We start from the raw sequence: 24,851 nt of genomic DNA on the forward strand, positions 1-24,851 counted from the left end.
ATGAGATGGGAATCATGGGATGGAAACCGGGAGAGGAGTTAGCTAGTGTTAGACGCATGTCGGTGTTTGAGGCATTAATGCCCAACTCCCTCCCACTCCTCCTGCCTTTGTAGTCAACGGCATCCATTTGCAGGTCATAACGCATACCGTTAACGTTGGAAGGCCTCGGAATATCCGAACAAGTTTCTTATATTTACATTTTATTAATCTCCAGGAGAGAGGAGACACACACACACACACACACACACACACACTGACATACACTCTCAAACACACACACAGCCACAATACATACACACTCACTCACTCCCTCACTCATACACACACACACACACAGAGCCACGGCACACACACAGCCAGCCACAGTACAGTAAGTCTGATTAATTAAAAATGCAGTGCTGGTCAGCGCCGTGTCTACCTGATTGACTTCTCAGCCGCTGTCAAGATTTCAATATCATGTTAAATATTTTCTAAAGGCCAGAGCCTTAAATCTCAGGGGCCGGCACTAGACAGCGAGCTGTGAACGTAACCATAGGCTAACTGCTAATGATAAGAATAGAGGGTGTGATGAGGCGTCTGTAATACAGTCATTGGATTAGGCCATCAATCACCCGGCATCTCCGGGGACAACGGTGAGGAGGAGACCAAATGGTGACAAGAGAAATTAGGAACAGAGCATGACTGGAATATTTGTTTTTCCTCCTATTTCTTTCTTCTCTTTCTCTCTCTCTTACACTTTCTCTCTCACACACACTCTTTCAGTGAGCTCTCTCTTCCTCTCCCTCTCTCTCTCCCTCCCCCTCTTCCTCTCACTCTCTCTTCCTCTCTCTCTCCCCCATTCCGTTATCTGCTGGTCAAGCTGTATTTCTCTTGAGATGCACAGGAAGCCGTTCTACCCGCCAGCCCCTGGAAACAGAATGCATTCTCCTCATGATTAGATTGTGAAGGCTCTACCCATAATCCCTATGGCTTTTATTTAAGCAAAATATGTTCACAAGGCAAGCAAACAGTGTATAGTATGTGCACTATGAATATTATCCCTTCCTTTCGAACCAAAGCTATTAACCAATGACTGCTATTTCCATGCAGTTTCTGAGGAAAACATATTTTGGAGTATCTGTTCAGAGAAACCCCAGTGTGTCCTGAAGCCCTGGGTTAAGGTGAGGTGGATGGAGCTCTCTGTTTGGTCACAGGAAATGTATTATTGACTAGCATGCACTTTGCAAACATAACAGTTAGATTACCACAGCTCACTGTCCACTTCTGTGACAATATCTAAATACTGTGTCTATCTTGGCTTTCATCACAGAATATATATATAGAAAGTAAACACTTGTATAGAACGTGTTTTTGATTCCATAAACATATGTATTTATAATGGCCATTATATACAGGAGATTACATACGGTATTGTATTTTCCTGATGTTCCCTAGTAGAGATCCATCAATGTCTGGTCTCTGTTTCTGTACCTCTTCTTCCTTAGATTCTTTCTCCATTTAGCAGCAGGACCATTTGTCTTTTTTAAAATCTGCAATATGTTACTTTTTGGGCTACCTGACCAAATTCACATAGAAATGTGAGTTGTAGATCTGTCATTCTCATCGAAAGCAGTTCTAAGAAGCGATAGATGTGTTCTATGTGCACTATTTCTATGCGTCCCGTTCTTAAGTTTTGTTTTTGCGTCTTTTACTTTCGGTTTTGTACTCCACCTTCAAACAGCTGAAAATACAATGGAAAATATATTTTGCAGCAGTTTAGATGGTGGAATGATTCTCTACACTATACTTACACTATACTCTACACTATAATAGTAGGCAAACTATTAGCATTTTACCAACCAGGAAATTGCGGAGTGATTTCTGCATAGTGCATCTCTAATGTAATCTGACATTTACTGTTAGCGACTCAGTATTTTTCCCTCTGGCTTATTTTTACCTCTGTGGTACACTAAGTCTTAATGTCTCACTGATAAGTTCTATATTATTGAGTGTAAGAACAATAAAACAGTAATTTGATTCATGTTATTTCCAGACTACGCATCTAGATCTGTGATAATTGAGCTGGTTAGGCGTTCATTGTCTGCTGTGAGAACTACTTTTCTTCGCTCTCTCTCTTTCTCTCATTTTGCCTCAGTTGCTGCAAATTCATTGCCACAATGGGAAAAAAAGAGCAATAAAAGAAATGCATTTATTCACAGAATATGCAAGGAGCACCAAAGGGGACTAACTCAGGGTAACAAGTGCTATTCAAGAATCCTAAATATTCATTGCTATCAGTTTGCCATATTTTAAGTTTCATGCTTATTCTACCATAACATGTCTCTTACAATGCTGTGCACAGCGCTGTAAGCACACAGCACATCATTTATTGATGCCATACAGCCTTGCAGCCTCTTCACGTGTCCTTACATCGTTTACCATACTGCTGTATGTCTATGGAGGGGAGAGATGGAGGGAGAGAAGACATGCCTTTTGTGTACTTGCTCTGAAAGAATGAGGATGTTCTGTTTCTGTTCACTGAGTTCTCTATAATATTTTGAGGCAGATGATGCTTCAACTGTAATTTCCACACAATATTTTTCCTAGGAGTGGGCCAATATTTTGATTCACTGTTCATTTTTCTTTGTGGATTATAAGAGCAGTTATTGATCGCCAGATCCTACAAAGTTACAAAGACCTCCTGCCCCCTCATCCAAATATTGAATAGCTAGCCCTCTACCTTATCTTAACCACCCGAGCCATGGCCTGGTCACCCCGCTACCATCTAGAAGGCGGAGACAGTACAGGTGCATCAAAGTTGGGACCGAGAGACTGAAAAACAGCTTATATCTCCAGGCCATCAGACTGTTAAATTGTCACCACTAGCCAGCCTCCGCCCAGTGCCCTGCCCTGAACTTAGTCACTGTTTCTAGCTGGCTACCACACGGTACTCTACCCTGCACCTTAGAGACTGCTGCCCTATGTACATAGTCATTGAACACTGGGTACTTTAATAATGTTTACATACTGTTTTACCCACTTCATATGTACAGTGCATTCAGAAAGTATTCAGACCCCTTGACTTTTTCCACATTTTGTTACGTTATAGCCTTATTTTAAAATGGATTCAATCGTTTTTTTCTTTAAACAATCTACACCCAATACCCCATAATGACAAAGCAAGAATGGGATTTTTGCAAATGTATAAAAAGAAACTGAAATATCACGTTTACATAAGTATTCAGACCCTTTACTCAAGCACCTTTGGCAGCGATTACAGCCTTGAGTCTTCTTGTGTGTGACGCTACAGCTTGGCACGCCTGTATTTGGGGAGTTTCTCCCATTCTTTTCTGCAGATCCTCTCAAACTCTGTCAGGTTGGATGCCAGCTATGTTCAGGTCTCTCCAGAGATGTTTGATCGGGTTTAACTCCGGACTCTGGCTGGGCCAATCAAAGATATTCAGAGACTTGCCCCGAAGCCATTCTTGTGTTGTCTTGGCTGTGTGCTTAGGGTCATTGTCCAGTTGGAAGGTGAACCTTCGCCCCAGTCTGAGGTCCTAAGTGCTCTGGAACAGGATTTCATCAAGTATCTCTCTGTACTTTGCTTTGTTAATCTTTCCCTCAATCCTGACTAGTCTCCCAGTACCTGCCGCTGAACAACATCCACTCACAATGATGCTGCCACCACTATGCTTCACCGTAGGGATGGTGCCAAGTTTCCTTCAGACGTGACGCTTGGCATTTAGGTGCCTTTTGGCAAACTCAAAGCAGGCTGCCATGTGCCTTTTACTGAGGAGTGACTTCCGTCTAGCCACTCTACCATAAAGGCCTGATTGGTGGAGCGCTGCAGAGATGGTTGTCCTTCTGGAAGGTTCTCCCATCTCCACAGAGGAACTCTGGAGCTCTGTCAGAGTGACCATCGGTTTCTTGGTCACCTCTCTGGCCAAGGCCCTTCTACCCCGATTGCTCAGTTTGGCTGGGTAGCTAGATCTTGGAAGAGTCTTGGTGCTTCCAAACTACTTCCATTTAAGAATGATGGGGGCCTCTGTGTTCTTTGGAACCTTCAATGCTCCAAATCAATTTAATTTACCACAGGTGGATTCCAATAAAGTTGTAGAAACATCTCAAGGATGATCAATGGAAACAGGATGCACCTGAGCTCAATTTCGAGTGTCATATCAAAGGGTCTGAATACTTATGTAAATAAGGTATTTCATTAGATTTCTTTTATACATTACAAAAAATTCAAAAAACCTGTTTTCGCTTTGTTATTATGGGGTATTGTGTGTAGAATGAGAGGGGGAAACATTTGAATCCATTTTAGAATAATGCTGTAACGTAACAAAATGTGGAAAAAGTCAAAGGGTCTGAATACTTTCCGAATGCACTGTGTATACACTCATAGAAAAAAAAGGTGCTATCTAGAACTAAAAATGGTTCTTCGGCTGTCCCCTTTGAAAAATCCCTTTTGGTTCCAGGTAGAACCCTTTTTGGTTTCATGTAGAACCCTTTCCACTGAGGTTTCTATATGGAACCAAAAAGTGTTGTGGACAGCCGCTGAACCCTTTTGGAACCCTTTTTTCTAAGAATGTTCTGTATTATATTCAGGGCTCGTCCTATCTACTGCTGCAGACACCTTTTCTATTCACAACTGTCCATCCTGTCTATACACACCATCATATACAAAATATAAACCCTGCATGCAACAATTTCTAACATTTTACTGAGTTACAGTTCATATTAGCAAATCAGTCAGTTGAAATAAATGAATTAGGCCCTAAACTATGGATTTCACATGACTTGGAATACAGATATGAATCTGTGGTCACAGATACCTTCAAAAAGGTTGTGGTGTAGATCAGAAAACCAGTCAGTATCTGGTGTGCAGTGTGACATCTCTTTCGCATAGAGTTGATGAGGCTGTTGATTGTGGCCTGTGGAATGTTGTTCCACTCCTCTTCCATGTCGTACACTTCGATCCAGAGCATCCCAGTCATGCTCAATGCGTAACATGTCTGGTGAGTATGCAGGCCATGGAAGAACTGGGACATTTTCAGCTTCCAGGAATTGTGTACAGTTCCTTGCGACATGGGGCTTTGCATTATCATGTTGAACCATGAGGTGATGGTAGCGGATGAATGGCACGACAATGGGCCTCAGGATCTGATCATGGTATCTCTGTGCATTCAAATTGCCAATAAAATGCAATTGGGTTCGTTGTCCGTAGCTTATGCCCATACTATAACCCCACCTCCACCATGGGGCACTCTGTTCACAACGTTGACATCAATGAAACACTCACCCACACGATGCCATAAACATACGTTGCAGTTGTGAGGCCGGTTGGACGTTGGAGGCAGCTTATGGTTGAGAAATTAACATTACGTTTTCTGGTGGACATTCCTGCAGTCAGCATGCCTATTGCACGATCCCTCAAAACTTGAGACATCTGTGGCATTGTGTTGTGTGACAAAACTCCACATTTTAGAGTGACCTTTTATTGTCCCCAGGTCAAGGTGCACCTGTGTAATGATCATGCTGTTTAATCAGCTTCTTGATATGCCAGACCTATCAGGTAGATGGATTATCTTGGCAAAGGAGAAATGCCCACTAACAGGGATGTAAATCAAATTTGTGCACAAAACTTGAGAGAAATAAGCTTTTTGTGCATATAGAAAATGTCTAGTCTGGGATATTTTATTTCAGCTCATGAAACATAAGACCAACACTTTACATGTTGCCTTTATATTTTTGTTCAGTATATACCTAAGGGTTAATCCATGAGGGGCTATGCGTTGTATGGAAAATAATGAACGACGTGGAAGGTGTGTTCCACGAATCGCTAGCAGAGTGGAATTGACCTTCCACAGAGTTTTCTTATTTTCCAGAGAACGCCAGGAGCCCCGAGTTGATTATCCCTTTTATGCCATGGCTATAATTTAACACATTTGCCAAATAGAAATGTGTTCATTTTCTGTTAGAAATATGTGTTCAACATCCACTGAAATAGCTAGCAAGTTTACTAGATACTGTAGCTACAGTAGTTGCCGTGGTAACCAAACAGACTTGATAGTTTAGCTAACTAAACCATCTGTATAAATGAATTCAACAATGCCAATAGTGTTTTGATTTCAACTTTTGCTTTCAAAAGCAGCTCAAACATAGAACATGTAAGAATGAATTATAGCCATTGAATTATACTTATTAAGCAATAAGGCCTAAGGTGGTGTAGTATATTGTCAATATACCAAGGCTAAGGGCTGTACCTTTACCACGACGCAACGGGGAGTGCCTGGACACAGCCCTTAACCGTGGTATATTGGCCATATGATCTTTCTTAATTCCTTTATTTAAATTTGGGGGATTTGTGTATATTGTTATGTATTGTTAAGTATTACTGCACTGTTGGAGCTAGAAACATAAGCATTTCACTGCACCTGTGATAACATCTTCAACATATGCAACCAATACCAACGCAACCAATACATTTTTATTTGACCTTGCTTACTCTTTAGCCATTATAATCAAGCCAGAGAGGAGACAGATGTCTTTGCCTCGCATTGGGTCCTCTCATGGTCCTGTGTGTGTTATGAGTGTCAGACAGGATAGGAGCAAGTTTGTGCGTGCGTGCGTGCGTCATTATGAGTGTGTGAGGGGATAGATCCAGAGGCAGTGGCCGGTGGCCTTTGCAGACCCTGAATACCAAATGCTGGTATCAAACCTCTGCATTATGCATCTTTAAAGCCCCACACAAAGATAGCCATCGCTGCTATCTATCGGACTGAAACCCACCCAGTTGCTTTGTAGCCTACCGCCCAGACAGAAAGGCCACACAGTCAATGAAGTGGCTTCCATTATTATTCCATACAAATGTAAAGTTCTAATAAATGGATTAATGTGAAAGGAAGGAAAGAAGGTCTGGTATTTGAAGGGGGTTGTGTAGTCAGTTCCAATCATGCCCTTCAGTTCACCTTCTCATATTCACTGTTATTACTTATCCATCTCTCACATTATACTGTATGTCACATGTCCAGATATTTGATGATCTGGTTTGGGAAATTATCTGAGACATGTATGTCTGAACCACAACAAATACTGAAACACATGAATATTGTATGCAATTCCAAACGAATAGCAATATTGTATATCTTATGAAGCACAATTGATGTTTCTCCTCACTCTGCTCCCAACAAGCTTGCACTATACAGGCCTCTAGCTCCTATTAATATACTGTAGATCTAGACTCAATAGCCATGAACTTAATTGCTCCTTTGGATGTGTATGTTCTCCCTCTAGTTGGATGAAAAGCAGCCGATTCTGAGAAGCAGCAGATACTCCTGCCTGATTCCTACACGTCTGTCTGTCTGTCTGTCGGTCTGTGTCTGGAATTATTCATCAAAAGTAGCAGGTGTACCGTGATCCGCGTGTGTAAGCAGGCATCGTCCAGTATCACTAGAGAGAGAGAGAGAAGATATTTATATATACATACTACCGTTCAAAAGTTTGGGGTCATTTAGAAATGTCCTTGTTTTTTAAAGAAAAGCAAATGTTTCTGTCCATTAAAATAACGTCAAATTGATCAGAAATACAGTGTAGACATTGTTAATGTTGTAAATGACTACTGTAGCTGGAAACGGCAGATTTTTTATGGAATATTTACAAAGGCGTACAGAGGCCCATTATCTGCAACCATCACTCCTGTGTTCCAATGACGCTTTGTTAACTAATCCAAGTTAAAAGGCTAATTCATCATTAGAAAACCCTTTTGCAATTATGTTAGCACAGCTGAAAACATTTGTGCTGATTTAAAGAAGCAATACAACTGGTTAGACTAGTTGAGTATCTGGAGCATCAGCATTCACAGAACAGCTTCCTTCACAGAACAGCGCAAACTGGCTCTAAACAGAGTAGAAAGAGGAGTGTGAGGCCCCGGTGCACAACTGAGCAAGAGGACAACTACATTAGTGTCTAGTTTGAGAAACAGACGCCTCACAAGTACTCAACTAGCAGCTTCATTAAATAGTACCCGCAAAACACCAGTCTCAACGTCAACAGTGAAGAGGCGACTCCGGGATGCTGGCCTTCTAGGCAGAGTTGCAAAGAAAAATCCATATCTCAGACTGGCCAATAAAAATAAAATATTAACATGGACAAAAGAACACAGACACTGGACAGAGGAACTCTGCCTAGAAGGCCAGCATAGAGGGAATCATGTAGTAACCATAAAAGTGTAGTAACCAAAAAACATGTGGTAACCAAAAAATAACTACTCTAAATATAGTTTATATTTGAGATTCTTCAAATAGCCACCATTTGCCTTGATGACAGCTTTACAGACTATTGGCATTCTCTCAACCAGCTTCACCTGGAATGCTTTTCAACAGTCTTGAAGGAGTTCCCACATATGCTGAGCACTTGTTGGCAGCTTTTCCTTCACTGCGGTCTGACTCATCCCAAACCATCTCAATTTGGTTGAGGTCAGGGGATTGTGGTGGCCAGGTCATCTGATGCATCACTCCATCACTCTCCTTTTTGGTAAAATAGCCCTTACACAGCCTGTTGGTGTGTTGGGTCATTGTCCTGTTGAAAAACAAATGATAGTCCCACTAAGCCCAAACCAGGATGGGATGGTGTGTCGCTGCAGAATGCTGTGGTAGCCATGCTGGTTAAGTGTGCCTTCAATTCTAAATAAATCACAGACAATGTCACCAGCAAAGCACCCCGACACCATCACACCTCCTCCTCCATGTTTCACGGTGGAAACCACACCACAAACCACCACATCCTCTGCAGCAGAGTTAACTCTGGGTCTTCCTTTCCTGTGGCGGTCGTCATGAGAGTAAGTTTCATCGTAGCGCTTGATGGTTTTTGCGACTGCACTTGAAGAAACTTTCAAAATTTGCCAGATTGACTGACCTTCATGTCTTAAAGTAATGATGGACTGTCATTTCTCTTTGCTTATTTGAGCTGTTCTTGCCATAATATGGAGTTGGTCTTTTACCAAATAGGGCGATCTTCTATATACCACCCCATACTTTGTCACAACACAACTGATTGTTCTCAAACGCATTAAGAAGGAAAGAAATTGCACAAATTAGCTTTTAAGAAGGCACACAAGTTAATTGAAATGGATTCCAGGTGACTTCCTCATGAAGCTGGTTGAGAGAATGCCAAGAGTGTGCAAAGTTGTCAAGGCAAAGGGTAGCTATTTGAAGAATCTCAAATATAAAATATATTTAGATTTGTGTAACACTTTTTTGGTTACTACATGATTCCATATGTGTTATATCATAGTTTTGATGTCTTTACTATTCTTCTACAATGTAGAAAATAGTAAAAATAAAGAAAAATGAATAGGTGATCTAAAACTTTTGACCGGTAGTGTATATATAGAGGGAGAGAGTAGATATATATGTAGAGGGAGAGTGAAAGAGTAGTTAGAGAGAAAGAGTAGATGGAGAGAGAAAGAGTAGATGGAGAGAAAGAATAGATAGAGAGCGAGAGAGAAGCCTCAGCTTGCTGCAGTAACTGTGTATCTCAGACGGATTCCCTCTAGCTCTCCCTACTGGAAAACATGCATGTGGTTTTGGTTGTATCTGAGCTGATGCAAAAGGCTGTGTTGAACAGATGTTTATGTGTGTGTGTTTGTGTATGTGTGTGTGGCTGACACACCATACACTGATGTTGGACAGACAGACGGGTTGTCAGAAGCCCAATGATGAGGAGGATGACCCAGAGAAAGATGTGTTGTTCAGAGACAACAGGACCTGTCGCTTCACTGGAGAGAGATTGGGAGGAGAGGAGGGCTATGACAACAGGAGCTGTGCGTTGTGAAGGACAAGCAATAAGGTGTGAAACAATAGGAACAATGTTCAGGCTGCTGGTCTTTTGTCAGATTGGAACAGCAGTGAGAGACCAGGCTTTAAGTCTTGGCAAAACACACATGCACGTAAAGACGCACAAACAGACACATTCACATTCACACACATACACCAGGATATCAGAGGAGCTGGACCTGTGGAGTGAGTAGTGCGAGTGTTGAATCCTCCAGCCCCTTTCTGCTCATCCATTACTAATACAATGAAAGGCTCCACTAACCCCACAGACAAAGACCAGGCGTCTCATCTGGAAAGTGATTTGCGCTGGCAAATAAATTCCTGAGGCGTATGTTGTTGTGAGTGTCACCCAACATAATACTCACAGCAGTGTGCGGTGGTGCTCTCCCTCCCTGACTCACTCCCCCTAGGCTAAGTTGACTGTGATTTGCCTGAGTAGATTAGGTGGCTTTAGGTGGCGTCAGATTGCATTTTGATGGGATACAGTGTTGAATGGTGTTCAGGGAGATGAAGATGTCGCTCCGCCGAGGTGAGATGGTCTGAGAGCGGAGGAGAGAGGGGGGAAGGAAAGGGGGAGGGATAGAGAAAGAGAGAGGAAAGGACAGAGAGAGACAGGGATGGTGGGGTAGAGAGCTGGTTAGAGAGAGAGACTAAGAGAGAAAGAGGAGCGGACAAGCTTTTTGTAATCCATAACGCTCGTATGGCCCAGGCAGCTGGCTGGATTAGCCTGAAAAGCATGTCATATTGGCGCTGGCAACAGTCTCTTTCACAGCAGTCTCTTTGACAACAGTCTCTTTTGACTTGGCTGAAGCCAAGCTGACGCTCTCCAGCCACCATGTCTATAGCGGCGTCCCAAATAGCACCATCCCAGCTAACAATTCTACAGAGAGAGAACGTTTTTGTAATGTTACACATAATGTTCTCCTAATGTTTGAGTGTCCAGTTTTCTGTTAGTTGGGAACATTCTAATTTAGGGGGGGGGGGGGGGGTGGTGTTAAAGTTAGGAGAACATTACCTTACTGTCAAACAGAACTTATCTAGAATATCAGAATATACAACATTAATGTTCTAGGTGCGTTTTATGGGATGTTGCAAGAACATCACTGTGTACAGTTTTTAAGAGAATAGTCCAGCAACGTCTTACCAAACATACACAGAACGTGGTTACAATGTTCTCAGAATATAAGAAATGAATGTTCTAGACACGTTTCATGAGAACATTGCAAGAACATTCCTATGTCCAGTTTAAGGGTTAGGAGAATATTCCATCAATGTCCCACCAAACATGCACAGGAAATGGTTGCCATGTTCTCAGAATATAAGATATCAATGTTGTAGACACGTTTCATTTCACAACATAGGGACAGGGTTGGGTAGGTACTTTCTAAACGTAATCTGTTACAGTTACTAGTTACCTGTCCACATTTTTTTTTATCAGTAACATACATAACTTTTGTATTATCCATATACAGTAATGTAATCTGATTACTTTCAGTTACTTTTTGATTACTGTCCCTTTAAGAGGCATTAGGAATATTACCAATTGAACAACATCCATTGCAGGATAAATCAATGTTAGAGTTTACGTAGCTGGCCATAAATGGATGTTGCATTTTACTTTAAGGTTTGGTTATGTAGGCTTCTTCTAACCCATTGCTTTCTACTACAGGTAATACTATGATTAGGCTATATATTTCCAGTTATTTCAATTAATTTAATACCCATTGATCTTCAAGAATAGGACTTGGAAATATGAAAATATAGATTAGTCAAATTGTATTACCTTAGCATAATCCAAAAAACGAAGTACTTATTTAGCCTACTACCCTGTTGTTTATGATTTTGTTGTCATGGAGGACTGATTGGGCTCATTGCTTCGAGTTGAGAAAAAAAATGCTGCTCTCATGGAATGGCATGCTTTGAGCACTTCTGAAAAGTGTTATTAGCATGTGAGAAAATTAATGCCATATGCTGCCTTTGCTGTAGGCCTATTGTTTACGTTTATGTTGGTGACACTTTGATATCGCGATAATTTGCAGCTCTTTAAGTGTGAGAGTTTGAGCATGTGTTTGAGCATGTGTCCGTTAGGGGAAGAAAAATGTGTCAGCACGAAGACAGTTTGGAGCACAATACCATGGAGGAGTTTAGAAGGGAGGAACACCCTCAAACTTTTATTCCATAGACTGGGATTCACACTATGCAGCTTTTGCAAGAGCGCATTTTTCGCAGGTTGACGTTTATTGTCATGAGTCTTGCCCTGGAGGCAGAACTGAGCAGTTTCCGCTATATAGGCCAGCTGCAAAGTCAAGATTGGCTATTTCGTAAAAATTCATGAAAACAAACATTTGCTTTTTGGTCTTAATTTAAGGTTAATGTTAGGCATTAGAGTTAACAGTGTGGTTAGGGTTAGCTTTAAAATGACTGTGGCTGTGCCAGCTAGTGACCACTCTGCAGAGCTGCCTCCAGTACATGAGTCATCTCAATAAATGCCAGCTTACACATTTTCACTGGCTGTTCACTGGTCGCAAAAACAATGATGCATAGGCAGCTTAAACGTCTTCAAATAATTTGGCATTTTTGCCATTTAGAAGACGCTCTTATCCAGAGAAACGTACAATTAGTGCATTCATCTTACGATAGCTAGGTGGGACAACCACATATCAAAGGCAACTGTTGGTTCTGGAACGTTTGTATTTATTTGGGGGTGGTGGGATCATTTTAAGAAACTCTTTGAAGAGGTAGGGTTTCAGGTGCCAGGACAGAGAAGCGTTTGGACTGGGCTGAGCGGGAGCTGAGAGACCAGGGGGCCAAGAGACCAGAGGTGGTTTGAGCATAGCCTGAAGGTAGGGGAGGGCAGTTCCTCTTGCTGCTCTTTAAGCAAGCGCCATGGTCTTGTAGTGGATGCGAGCTTCGACTGGAAGCCAGTGTAGTGTACGGAGGAGTGGGGTGAGATGGGATAAGCGGGGAGCCCAGCCAACAGCAAATTGCAGTAGTCCAGATGGGAGATGACAAGTGTCTGGATTAGGACCTGTGCTACTTCCTGTGTGAGGTGAGGTCGTACCCTACGGATGTTGTAGAGCATGAACCTGCAGGAGCGAGTCAGTGATTATATGTTTGCAAAGACAGTGTGTTCTTCATGGTCACGCCAAGGTTCTTTGCACTCTGGGAGGGCAACACTGTAGAGTTGGCAACCCTTATGGAAAGACCTTTGAGTGGGCAGGCCTTCCCCAGGAGGAAGAGCAGCTCCTTCTTGTCGAGGTTGAGATTGGTGTGGTGGGCTGACATCCAAGCTTAGATGTCTGCCAGGCACGGAGAGATGCATGTCGCCACCTGGGTGTCAGAAGAGAGGAAGGAAGTAGTTGAATGTCATCTGCATAGGAATTATAGACGTGACCATGTGAGGATATGACGGAGCTGAGTGACTTGGTGTATAGAGAGAAGAGGAGAGGGCCCAGAACCGAGTCCTGGGGGACACCAGTAGTGACAGTACGTGGTGCAGACACAGATTCTCTCCACGTCAACTGGTAGGAGCGGATGCAATCCAAGAGTGTGCAGAGCCTGAGACGCTCAGCCCTGAGAGGGTGGAGAAGAGGATATGATGGATCACTGAGTCGAAGGCAACAGATAGATCTAGGAGGATGAGAACATAGGAGAGAGAGTTAGCTTTGGCAGTGCGGAGAGCCTCCGTGACACAGAGAAGAGCAGTCTCGGTTGAGTGACCCGTCTTGAAGCCTCTGGTAAGGGTTAAGAAGATCTTTCTGAGAGAGATAACGAGAGTTGATCAGAGACAGCACGCTTAAGTGTTTTGGAAAGAAAAGAAAGAAGGGATACAGGTCTATAGTTTCTGACATCAGTTGAGTCGAGTGTTGGTTTTCTTGGGGAGGGGAGCGACTCTACCCATTCTGAAGTCAGAGGGGACACAGCCAGTGGTCAAGGATGAGTTGATGAGGGAAGTGAAGAATGGGAGAAGGTCGGGGTCGAGTGGGCAGGTTGTCGAGCGGCCAGACCTCACTTGTCGCAGGATTTCATCTGGAGAGGGGAGAAAGAGGTCAAGGCATCGGGTAGTTATGTGTGAGTGGGACCAGTGGTCTCAATAGGCTGAGTGAATGAGAAACAAGCGAATGTCGTCAACTTTCTTTTCAAAGTGGTTGACACAGTCTTCAGCAGAGAGGGAGGGGTGGTGGTGATTAAGGAGGGAGGAGAAGATGGAAAAGGGTTTCCTAGGGTTAGAGGCAGTAGGTGGAAAAGGGTTTCCTAGGGTTAGAGGCAGTAGGTGGAAAATACTTTCCTAGGGTTAGAGGCAGAAGGTGGAAAAGACTTTCCTGGGGTTAGAGGCAGAAGGTGGAAAAGACTTTCCTGGGGTTAGAGGCAGAAGGTGGAAAAGACTTTCCTGGGGTTAGAGGCAGAAGGTGGAAAAGACTTTCCTGGGGTTAGAGGCAGAAGGTGGAAAAGACTTTCCTGGGGTTAGAGGCAGAAGGTGGAAAAGACTTTCCTGGGGTTAGAGGCAGAAGGTGGAAAAGACTTTCCTGGGGTTAGAGGCAGAAGGTGGAAAAGACTTTCCTGGGGTTAGAGGCAGAAGGTGGAAAAGACTTTCCTGGGGTTAGAGGCAGAAGGTGGAAAAGACTTTCCTGGGGTTAGAGGCAGAAGGTGGAAAAGACTTTCCTGGGGTTAGAGGCAGAAGGTGGAAAAGACTTTCCTGGGGTTAGAGGCAGAAGGTGGAAAAGACTTTCCTAGGGTTAGAGGCAGAAGCTTGACACTTACAGTGGTAATACGTGGCTTTAGCAGTGGATACAGATGAAGAGAAAGCAGAAAGGAGGGAGTGAAAGGATGATAGGTCCTCCTCCATTATCGCTCAGCTGCCCACAGCTCTCAATGAGTCACTCAGCCAACAAGCAGGAGGGGAGGGTCGAGCCGGCCGGGAACGAACCGGACAGTGTGAGTCATAGGATGCGGAAAGGGAGGAGAGTAGGGTCGAAAAGGCAGAATCAGGAGACAGGAGGGAGAAGGATTTAGCAGAAGGGAGAGATGATAGGATAGAAGAGGAGTAGTGGGAGGGAGAGCGAAGATTGTGACTGCGCATGACCATCTGGGTAGGGGCTGAGTGCCTAGGGTTGGAGGAAAGGAAGACAGAAAATTAAACAAAGTAGTGATCAGAGACCTGGTGGGGGGTTGCAGTGAGATTAGTAGGGGAACAGCCTCTAGTAAAGATGAGGTAAACCATTATAGCTGTGCTGAACAAAAATATAAACGCAACATGTAAATTGTTGGTCCCATGTTTCATGAGCTGAAATTAAATATCCCAGAATTTTTTCATACGCACAAAACGTATTTCTCTTTTGTGCACACATTTCTTTACATACCTGTGCGTGAACATTTCTCCTTTGCCAAGATAATCCCCCCACCTGACAGGTGATATCAAGAAGCTGATTAAACAGCATGGTCATTACACAGGTGCACCTATGTAGGGCTATTCTAAAATGTGAAGTTTTGTCACATAACACAATGCTACAGATGTCTCAAGTTTTGAGTGTGTGTGCAATTAGCATGTTGACTGCAGGAATGTCCACCAGAACTGTTGCCAGATAATTTAATGTTAACCTCTCTACCATAAGCCGCAACGTCGTTTAAGAGAATTTGGCAGTACGGCCAACCGGCCTCACAACCGCAGACCACGTGTAAACATGCCAACCCAGGACCTCCACGTCCGGCTTCTTCACCTATGGGATCATCTGAGACCAGCCACCTGGACAGCTGATGAAACTGAGGAGTATTTCTGTCTGTAATAACGCCCTTTTGTGGGGGAAAACTCATTCTGATTGGCTGGGCCTGGCTCCAAAGTGGGTGGGCCTATGCTGTCCCAGGTCCCCCCATGGCTGCACCCCTGCCCAATCATGTAAAATCATTAAATTAGGGCCTAATGAATTTAATTAAATTGACTGATTTCCTTATATGAACTGAAACTAGGTAAAATCATTGAAATAGTTGCATGTTGCATTTATATTTTTGTTCAGTACAAATGAAAGGAAAGGTGAAAGGGATACCTAAGAGAGCAGCAGTGTGATATCCGTATCGCCTGTAGGCTACACTCTGCTGTCGTGCTTACCTCCAAGCCTTTATTGATGTAGGATAATCTTTGGATTCCAACAGCATTTGCACCATTCGAAGACAGCTTGGGCAGCCTATTCTTGCTCTTTTGCCGCAATCAACTTTGGTGTCATCATACTGGTGTCTGATTTGTGATCAGACTCGCTCAGGTGGAACAAACTTAAACTTTCGCCTTTTTTCAGTGCTGATTTGAATGTCTTTGAGAAAGCAGAAAGGTGACAAATAATTTTGAATTTAAAAGTAGTCCAAGAAGTAATCATCTATTTTTTCAAAAGTATATGTAATCTGATTACAATATTTCTGATGGTAACGTAAGAATTCAAGTTAGTTTTTTGTAATCAGTTACATTTAACAGAAAAGGATGCAATTTGTTCACGGGATACAGCAACAACTCATCACAGATTCACAGGAACAGCCTTCCAAACCAAATATACGCCAAACATGAGCTGATTTGGCTGTTACAATTGATTTGCCCTGCAATGTTGTGGTGAAAGTATGGGGGTGGTATTGAAGGGATAGGAGGTAGTGGGTTAGCTATGGTTTGTTGTGGAAAGGAGCAGGAGGAGGATACTACAGTACAAGAGGACAGCAGTATTTGGTGGATGTTACTAGAGGAGACTTGATGGAAAGACAGAGGTCTCAGAAACCATAAATACAGTCATAGAAACATATAGGAACATGCAGGCTGTGTTAACGTGCACAACTTGAGATATGAAGTTCTCTCTTGAACTTCTGCTATTTACAGATGCCTGCACACATTAAATGGCATCAGTCAGCCACACATGGAAAACAACAACACAACCATATCCATGAATTACCGCTACAGTGTCATTAAGAAGTCTGACTAAAAGAAAAAAAAAGAAGTGTTTTCTTCTCCCAGCCTGTCAAAGCCCTAGAAAGCTCCGCTCTTCATGCATCTTCTAATGTTACACCCCTTATTTATTTACCTGTCTCTCCCACCTCCTGAATGAATTAAAGCCTCCAGTCCAATCCCACTGACAGATGGAGCAGTTTATCACATTAGATTTAACCTCATTTAGCAGGCAGGCTTTTCTCCCATTGATCAGAGACAGACATTGTCTACACTTATTTAGATCCAGAGACTGGAACATCCTGCGCTATGGTAGGCCACGGGGAGAGTGAGCGATAGAGTGAGAGATGGAGAGGGGGACTAGAACATCCCGTGCTATGCTAGGCCACAAGGAGAGAGGCAGGGAGACAGAGAGAGCGATAGAGAGTGAGAGGTGGAGACTGGATCGTCCCGTGCAATGCTAGGCCACCTAGGCCACAGGGAGAGAGGCAGAGAGACAGAGAGAGCGCTAGAGAGTGAGGGATGGAGAGGTGGGGAGTGACATACAGAGCGAGAGACGTACAAAGAGGGAGAGATTGCGACGGCACCCTGTAGTACCCTTAAGAGTCTGTATTAATGTAATACCCTGGGAAGATAAATTAAATTACAAGATATTCACTTCTCTCCATATTTCAAAAGACATTTGGTGCAATACAGGCCTTTCTGATTCCCTATCCTCACTCTTATTTTCCCTCTTATCACTTACGGTGAACTAATCTCATTTTTCCAAGATGGCGTAGCAGTCGGACGACTGTTTTTGTCTTTTCTTGTCCCGTCCCGTGTATGTATTGTTTTCTTCGTATATATTTCGCCAGGATTCAGACACGGCTAGGACATCCAGGTTGGCGGAGTGTGCTAAAGCAGTGGACAAAACAAACTTAGGGAGGTGGCTTCTGATGTTAACATGCATGAAACCAATGCTTTTGCGGTTACAGAAGTCAACAAATGAAAGCGCCTGGGGAATGGGAGTGATGCTGGGGGCTGCAGGGCCTGGTTTAACCTCTACATCACCAGAGGAACAAAGGAGGAGTAGGATAAGAGTACGGCTAAAGGTTAAAAAACTGGTTGTCTAGTGCATTCGGAACTGAGAGTTAAAGGAGCAGGTTTCTGGGTGCGGAATAATAGATTCACGGCATAATGTACAGACAAGGGTATGGTAGGATGTGAGTACAGTGGAGGTAAGGCATTGAGTGACGATGAGAGAGGTTTTGTCTCTAGAGGCACCATTTAAGCCAGGTGCAGTCACTGCATGTGTGGGGGGTGGAACATAAGGGCTAGCTAAGGCATATTGAGCAGGGCTGGAGGCTCTACAGTGAAATAAGACAAAAATTACTAACCAAAACAGCAATAGACAAGGCATCTTGACATTAGGGAGAGGCATGTGTAGCCGAGTTATCATAGGGTCCAGTGAGTAGCTAGGCGAGCTGGAGACACGGCGATTCAGACAGCTAGCAGGCCAGGGCTAGCAGATGGGCCTCAGGGGGACGTCGCAATGGGAGAGCCTGTTGAAACCTCCTCGGATGGTTACGTCGGCAGACCAGTTGTGATGGATCGGCGGGGCTCCGTGTCGGCAGCAATGGGTCCAGGTCAATTGGCAGAAGAGGCATTGAAGCCCAGAAATTATCTGATGGATTTCTTCGGCTAGCCTGGAGAAGGGCCTAGCTCCAGGCTAGCTCCAGGCTAACTGGTGCTTGCTTTGGGACAGAAACCTCCTCGGACGGTTACGTTGGTAGACCAGTCGTGATGGATCGGCGATGCCCCATGTCACCAGCAAAGGGTCCAGGTCAATTGGCAAAAGAGGTAATTGAAGCCCAGGAATTACTTGAAGGATCTCTTCGGCTAGCCGGAAGATGGGCCTAGTTCGAGGCTAGCTCCAGGCAAACTGGTGCATGCTTCGGGACAGAGATGTTAGACAAGAGTGGCCACTCGAATAGCAGCTAGCTAGCTGCGATGGTCAGGAGTAAAGGTTCAGAACTTGCGGTAGGAATCCGGAGATGTGTTCGAGAAAAGCAGTCCGATATGCTCTGGGTAGATATGGCGCTGTGAAGGCTGGCAGGAGTGGCCCAGGCTGAGGCTGGCAGATGTCCGAGTTAACGGTGATGACTGCTAGCAGTGGCTAACTGACTACTAGCTCATAGCTAGTTAGCTGGCTAGCTTCTGAAGGGGGTCCAGTTCAAAAGTGTAAAAATAGCAGATCCATACCACATTGAGTGAGGCGGGTTGCAGGAGAGTATGTTCAGTCCGTAGATGGAAAATGAGATTTAAAAAATAATAGAAATATATATGAAGAAAACGATATATACACGGGATGGGACAGGACAATCAAAACAGACATCCCACTGCTACGCCATCTTGGAACATACAACACTCCTTCCGTGGCCTCCAACTGCTTTTAAATGCTAGTAAAACTAAGTGCATGCTCTTCAACCGAAAGCTGCCTGCACCCTCCCACCCGACTAGCATCACTTCTCTGGACGGTTCTGACTTAGAATATGTGGACAACTAAAAAATACCTAGGTGTCTTGTTAGACTGTAAACTCTCCTTCCAGACACACATTATTCATCTTCAATCCCAAAATTAAATCTAGAATCGGCTTCCTATTTCGCAACAAAGCCTCCTTCACTCATGCTGCCAAACATACCCTCGTAAAACTGACTATCCTACCGATCCTTGACTTCGGCGAAGTCATTTACAAAATAGCCTCCGACACTCTACTCAGCAAACTGGATGTAGTCTATCACAGTGCCATCCGTTTTGTTACCAAAGCCCCATATACTACCCACCACTGCGACCTATATGCTTTCGTTGGCTGGCCCTCACTACATATTCGTCGCCAAACCCACTGGCTCCAAGTCATCTATAAGTCTTTGCTAGGTAAAGCCCCGCCTTATCTCAGCTCACTGGTCATCATAGCAACACCCACCTGTAGCACGCGCTCCAGCAGGTATATTTCACTGGCCATCCCCAAAGCCAACACTTCCTTTGGCCACCTTCCCTGCCAGTTCTCTGCTGCCAATGACTGGAACAAATTGCAAACATCTCTGAAGCTGGAGTCTTATATCTCCCTCTCTATCTTTAAGCATCAGCTGTCAGAGCAGCTTACCGATCACTGTACCTGTACACAGCCAATCTGTAAATAGCACACTCAACTACCTCATCCCCATATTATTACTTACCCTCTTGCTCTTTTGCACCCCAGTATCTCTACTTGCACTTCATCATCTACACATCTACAACTCCAAAGTTAATGCTAAATTGTAATTATTTCGCCTCTATGGCCCCACTTATTGCCTTACCTCCCTACTCTCCTACATTTGCACACACTGTACATAGATTTTTCTATTGTGTTATTGACTGTACATTTGTTTATGTGTATCTCTGTGTTGTTTTTGTCGCACTGCTTTGCTTTATCTTGGCCAGGTCGCAGTTGTAAATGAGAACTTGTTCTCAACTGGCCTACCTGGTTAAATAAAGGTGAAATAAAATAAAATAAAAAGTAAAAATGCCGGTAACGCGTTAGCCAAGTCCATCAACAAAAATAATTGGACCCGTCCCTAGCTAGCCCCTACACATCCGCAGGTATACATGTATGTAAGTGGTGATTTCTGCCACTGTTTCGGCATTTATGTTTCTGTCTACAGGAAACGCCATCCGGCCCATCGCACTGCGTGCTGTATCCGCCATCGCCAAAAGCCTGCCTGGCTTTCCCATCCTGGCTACCGGGGGCATCGACTCTGCGGAGTCTGGTCTGCAGTTCCTTCATGCTGGAGCTTCTGTCCTGCAGGTACGGCTCTGCAAACATCTACCTCTCTTTCTGTCTCTCCACTTCTCCCTCGCCTCTCTCTGTTTCTCTCGTCTCTACCTCTGCAGGTAACAGCACTGCAACCATCTCTCTCTCTCTCTCTTTCTTTCTCTCTTTCTTTCTTTCTCTCTTTCTCTCTTTCTTTCTTTCTTTCTTTTGTTTAGTGCTTCTATGCTGCTGATACAGTCAACACACTGCCATCTGGCCTCCTCCATCTCACCATATACCATTTATACTAGGGGTGGCAGGTAGCCTAGCGATTAGACTGTTGGGCCAGTAACTGAAAGGTCACTGGTTGGAATACCTGAGCCGACAAGGTGAAAAATCTTTTGATGTGACCTTGATCAAAGCACTGGTCCCTAATTTGCTCCAGGTGTGTTGTATAACTATTTCACTGAACCTACAGTTGAAGTTTACATACACCTTAGCCAAATACATTTAAACTCAGTTTTTCACAATTCCTGACATTTAATCCTAGTAGAAATTCCCTGTCATAGGTCAGTTAGGATCACCACTTTATTTTATGAATGTGAAATGTCAGAATAATAGTAGAGAGAATGATTTATTTCAGCTTATTTCTTTCATCACATTCCCAGTGGGTCAGAAGTTTACCTACACTCATTTAGTATTTTGTAGCATTGGCTTTAAAATTGTTTAACTTGTGTCAAACATTTCGGGTAGCCTTCCACAAGCTTCCCACAATAAGTTGAGTGAATTTTGGCCCATTCCTCCTGACAAAGCTGGTGTAACCGAGTCAGGTTTGTAGGCCTCTGTGCTCGCACACGCTTTTTCAATTCTGCCCTCAAATTTTCTTTAGGCTTGAGGTCAGGGCTTTGTGATGGCCACTCCAATACCTTGACTTTGTTGTCCTTAAGCCATTTTGCCACATCTTCGGAAGTATGCTTGTGGTCATTGTCCCTTTGGAAGACCCATTTGCGACCAAGCTTTAACTTCCTGACTGATGTCTTGAGATGTTGCTTCAATATATCCACCAAATTTTCCTATTTTGTGAAGTGCACCAGGCCCTCCTGCAGCAAAGCACCCCCATAACATGATGCTGCCACCCCCGTGCTTCAAGGTTGGGATGGTGTTCTTCTGTTTGCAAGCCTCCCCCCTTTTCCTCCAAACATAATGATGGTCATTATAGCCAAACAGTTCTATTTTTGTTTCATCAGACCAGAGGACATTTCTCCAAAAAGTACGATCTTTGTCCCCATGTGCAGTTGCAAATCGTAGTCTGGCTTTTTTATGGCGGTTTTGGAGCAGTGGCTTCTTCCTTGCTGAGCGGCCTTTCAGGTTATGTCGATATAGGAATCGTTTTACTGTGGAAATAGATACTTTTGTACCTGTTTCTTCCAGCATCTTCACAAGGTCTTTTGCTTTTGTTCTGGGATTGATTTGCACTTTTCTCACCAAAGTACGTTCATCTCTAGGAGACAGAACGCGTCTCCTTCCTGAACGGTATGACGGCTGTGTGGTCCCATGGTGTTTGTACAGATGAACATGGTACCTTCAGGCATTTGGAAATTGCTTCCAAGGATGAACCAGACTTGTGGAGGTCTACAATTTTGTTTCTGAGGTCTTGGCTGATTTCTTTTGATTTTTCCATGATGTAAAACAAAGAGGCACTGAGTTTGAAGGTAGACCTTGAAATACATCCACAGGTACACCTCCAATTGACTCAAATGATGTCAATTAGCCTATCAGAAGCTTCTAAAGCCATGACATCTTTTTCTGGAATTTTCCAAGCTGTTTAAAGGCACAGTCAACTTAGTGTATGTAAACATCTGACACATTGGAATTGTGATAAAGTGAAATAATCTATCAGTAAACAATTGTTGTAAAAAAGACTTGTGTCATGCACAAAGTAGATGTCCTAACCGACTTGACAAAACTATAGTTTAACAAGAAATTTGTGAAGTGTTTGAAAAACGAGTTTTAATGACTCCATCCTCAGTGTATGTAAACTGGTGTATATGACAATAAAACATATAGCTGTATTGTTTTTTACTAGTAAGCAGATTCAGACATGACACACTGTACTGTTAAGTATACTTTATCTCAAGCTGAGCCGCTGGCTGTGAAAATCATTGTTTGCGTTCAATACTCCATCTGCTGTGTGTACATGTGTTACACTTACACTGGTTTGGTTTGTGTTGTCGTGTAGCTGTTATATCGGTCTGTTTGATCATGTTACCAAGCCTCAAACACACTGCTAGGCAGACACCACAATGTGTCGCTATGGCAGTATACAGACCAAGGCCAAGAATTCCTTTCTTCAACTTTATTACTTAAATATTCCCTCAACTTTTGATATTTAAATTGGGAAAGTGGGTTTTTAACTTCACTGTTCATTTAACTTCCCTCAGTGGTTCGTGCCTAGGGAGTAATCAGCAACAGAATCAGCATGCAAATTGAATCACAATCTGTGAATAAATGCATCCACTCTTTATGGTTTTCTCTTTCTAGATGATTTAATATTTTGGTAATACCACCCCTCCACCTGCGCTGTCAAATCTTAACACAGGGGATCTGAGGAGTCTCAGCGCATGCAACCAGAGATTCCTCCCACTGAATTAATGGGAAAAGTTAATTACAGAATAAAAAAAAATAACGCTCTCGATGAAATCAGAATGCCATCTATTTAGGGAGAAGTGTTCTGTCTTTTGAAAAGCCTTCATTTGTATTCCATTGAGCGCGATTCAATCATCATTTGAAATTTCATTCATTTGTATGCTTTTTACCTTGATAAAAGAGAATACAAGTTTGTCATTGTAATTATACAGTTTAATGGATGGATTATAAGTTAGCTTCAGATAAGTTTGGGTAACTTTCTGTGGTTAAGAGATGCGTGATTTTGTTTCTTCATGTGAGGGGGATAGCACAGAGTTGTTTGTCATTTTGGTCGAAATGGAATCATACACGTACAGACATATTTTAGTCCAAACGCAATTCCGATGACTTCTTTCCCATGGCCTGAACACATTTATCAAAAGGCTGTGTGGGTCTGTATTTGTCTGGTTTTGTCAGACATACAACAGTAAGATGGTGTCTCCACACACAGTAGCAAATTAATATGAATCGCCAAGGAAATGAACAGTGAAAAGGCATTGAATGCAGAATTGGTCTAAAACAATATGTTGTAATACCTGGCGGTTACAATCAGCACGTCTTGTCACTCTGAAGTTGAAGACTAAAGAACGATGGTGGGTGTTGAATGTGAGAATCACCGCTATAGGCTCTGTGGATTGTACTGTATGTAGTACAGAAAGAGGGACATACTGTGTTGTCTGAAATAGACCATGATTGGTTCTGAGATGCATCAGACACATTCTTCTCAGAACAAACAATGTGATGAAGTCCATTCAGGAACTACCCGTCTCTCATAGACCCATCATTGCTTCTTGGTCTTGAAGATTTTATAAAGAAGTTGTTGCAAAGGGAAGCCTTGAAAGTATGCTTGTCATTTACAACACATGGTGAGAGCAGTGCTTCAAGGTCAGGCTTTTGTTATGGAGACTTAGACACATCGTTTTGATTGATTTCTAGATAGATAGTATAATAATGTTTCTTAAGGAAACCTTAACTGAGAAGCCAGGTCAGTGAAAACCCAGTGAATCTACTTTAAAAAAAGTTTTGTAAACCATTATTTGACAGACATTAAAGCTTTGAGAAGGAAAAATCCAAAATGCTGCATAGCTAAAATAGATACTTGTGAATTCACATACTGTAGTCAGGGGTTGATGAGATTCACTTGTAAATCGATACTTCTTAGTTAATTCGTTCACAAAAACATTAATTTGCAATGACCCTGGAGGGGTTCTCTCCCCCCTTCTCTCTTTTCTTCTTGCTCTCCTTGGCCATGTAACTATCAGCTACTACATGTGTGCAATATTTGTTTTCTCATATGCCCTTTACTGCACCATTACGATGTGGATAAGGTCCATTAACATGCATCTTATGATCACCTTCTTGTATTCAATGCAATAATTGATTACCTTGGTCTTTAATAAAAGCCCAATTTAAATCTGATCAATGTTGTAAAGTAGCAATGTGCTATCCCAGTTATCGCAGTTATTTTTCATCATTTTGATTGAATTGTGAAGTGCCTGCTTTGTTATGGTGATTTGGCCAGTGATGGAGATTCAGCCAGTTATTTTATTGACATGTCTTTAGAAGGAAATGGAGCTATATTTCACTGATGACCAACTAGTTAGATTTTAATGACCCAGGGTGACCATTCCCCTTGTCCTTGGTGCACGTCAACAGTTCTGAACT

The 24,851-nt window shown here is 43.0% G+C and overlaps 1 protein-coding gene across 2 annotated transcripts in view; it reads left to right on the forward strand.

Annotated features, from left to right (window-relative positions):
- The window catches only part of LOC129822899 (dihydropyrimidine dehydrogenase [NADP(+)]-like), a 213,809-nt gene that overhangs the window by 161,388 nt on the left and 27,570 nt on the right, over positions 1-24,851 (forward strand). For both annotated transcript variants that reach the window (XM_055881411.1, XM_055881410.1), the window contains exon 19: positions 20,413-20,555. In XM_055881411.1, coding sequence (XP_055737386.1) covers positions 20,413-20,555 — 143 coding nt within the window. The remainder of the gene's footprint in view (positions 1-20,412; positions 20,556-24,851) is intronic.

This window comes from Salvelinus fontinalis, chromosome 25 (genome assembly GCF_029448725.1).
Source record: "Salvelinus fontinalis isolate EN_2023a chromosome 25, ASM2944872v1, whole genome shotgun sequence".
In the NCBI taxonomy this organism is placed as follows: domain Eukaryota; kingdom Metazoa; phylum Chordata; class Actinopteri; order Salmoniformes; family Salmonidae; genus Salvelinus; species Salvelinus fontinalis.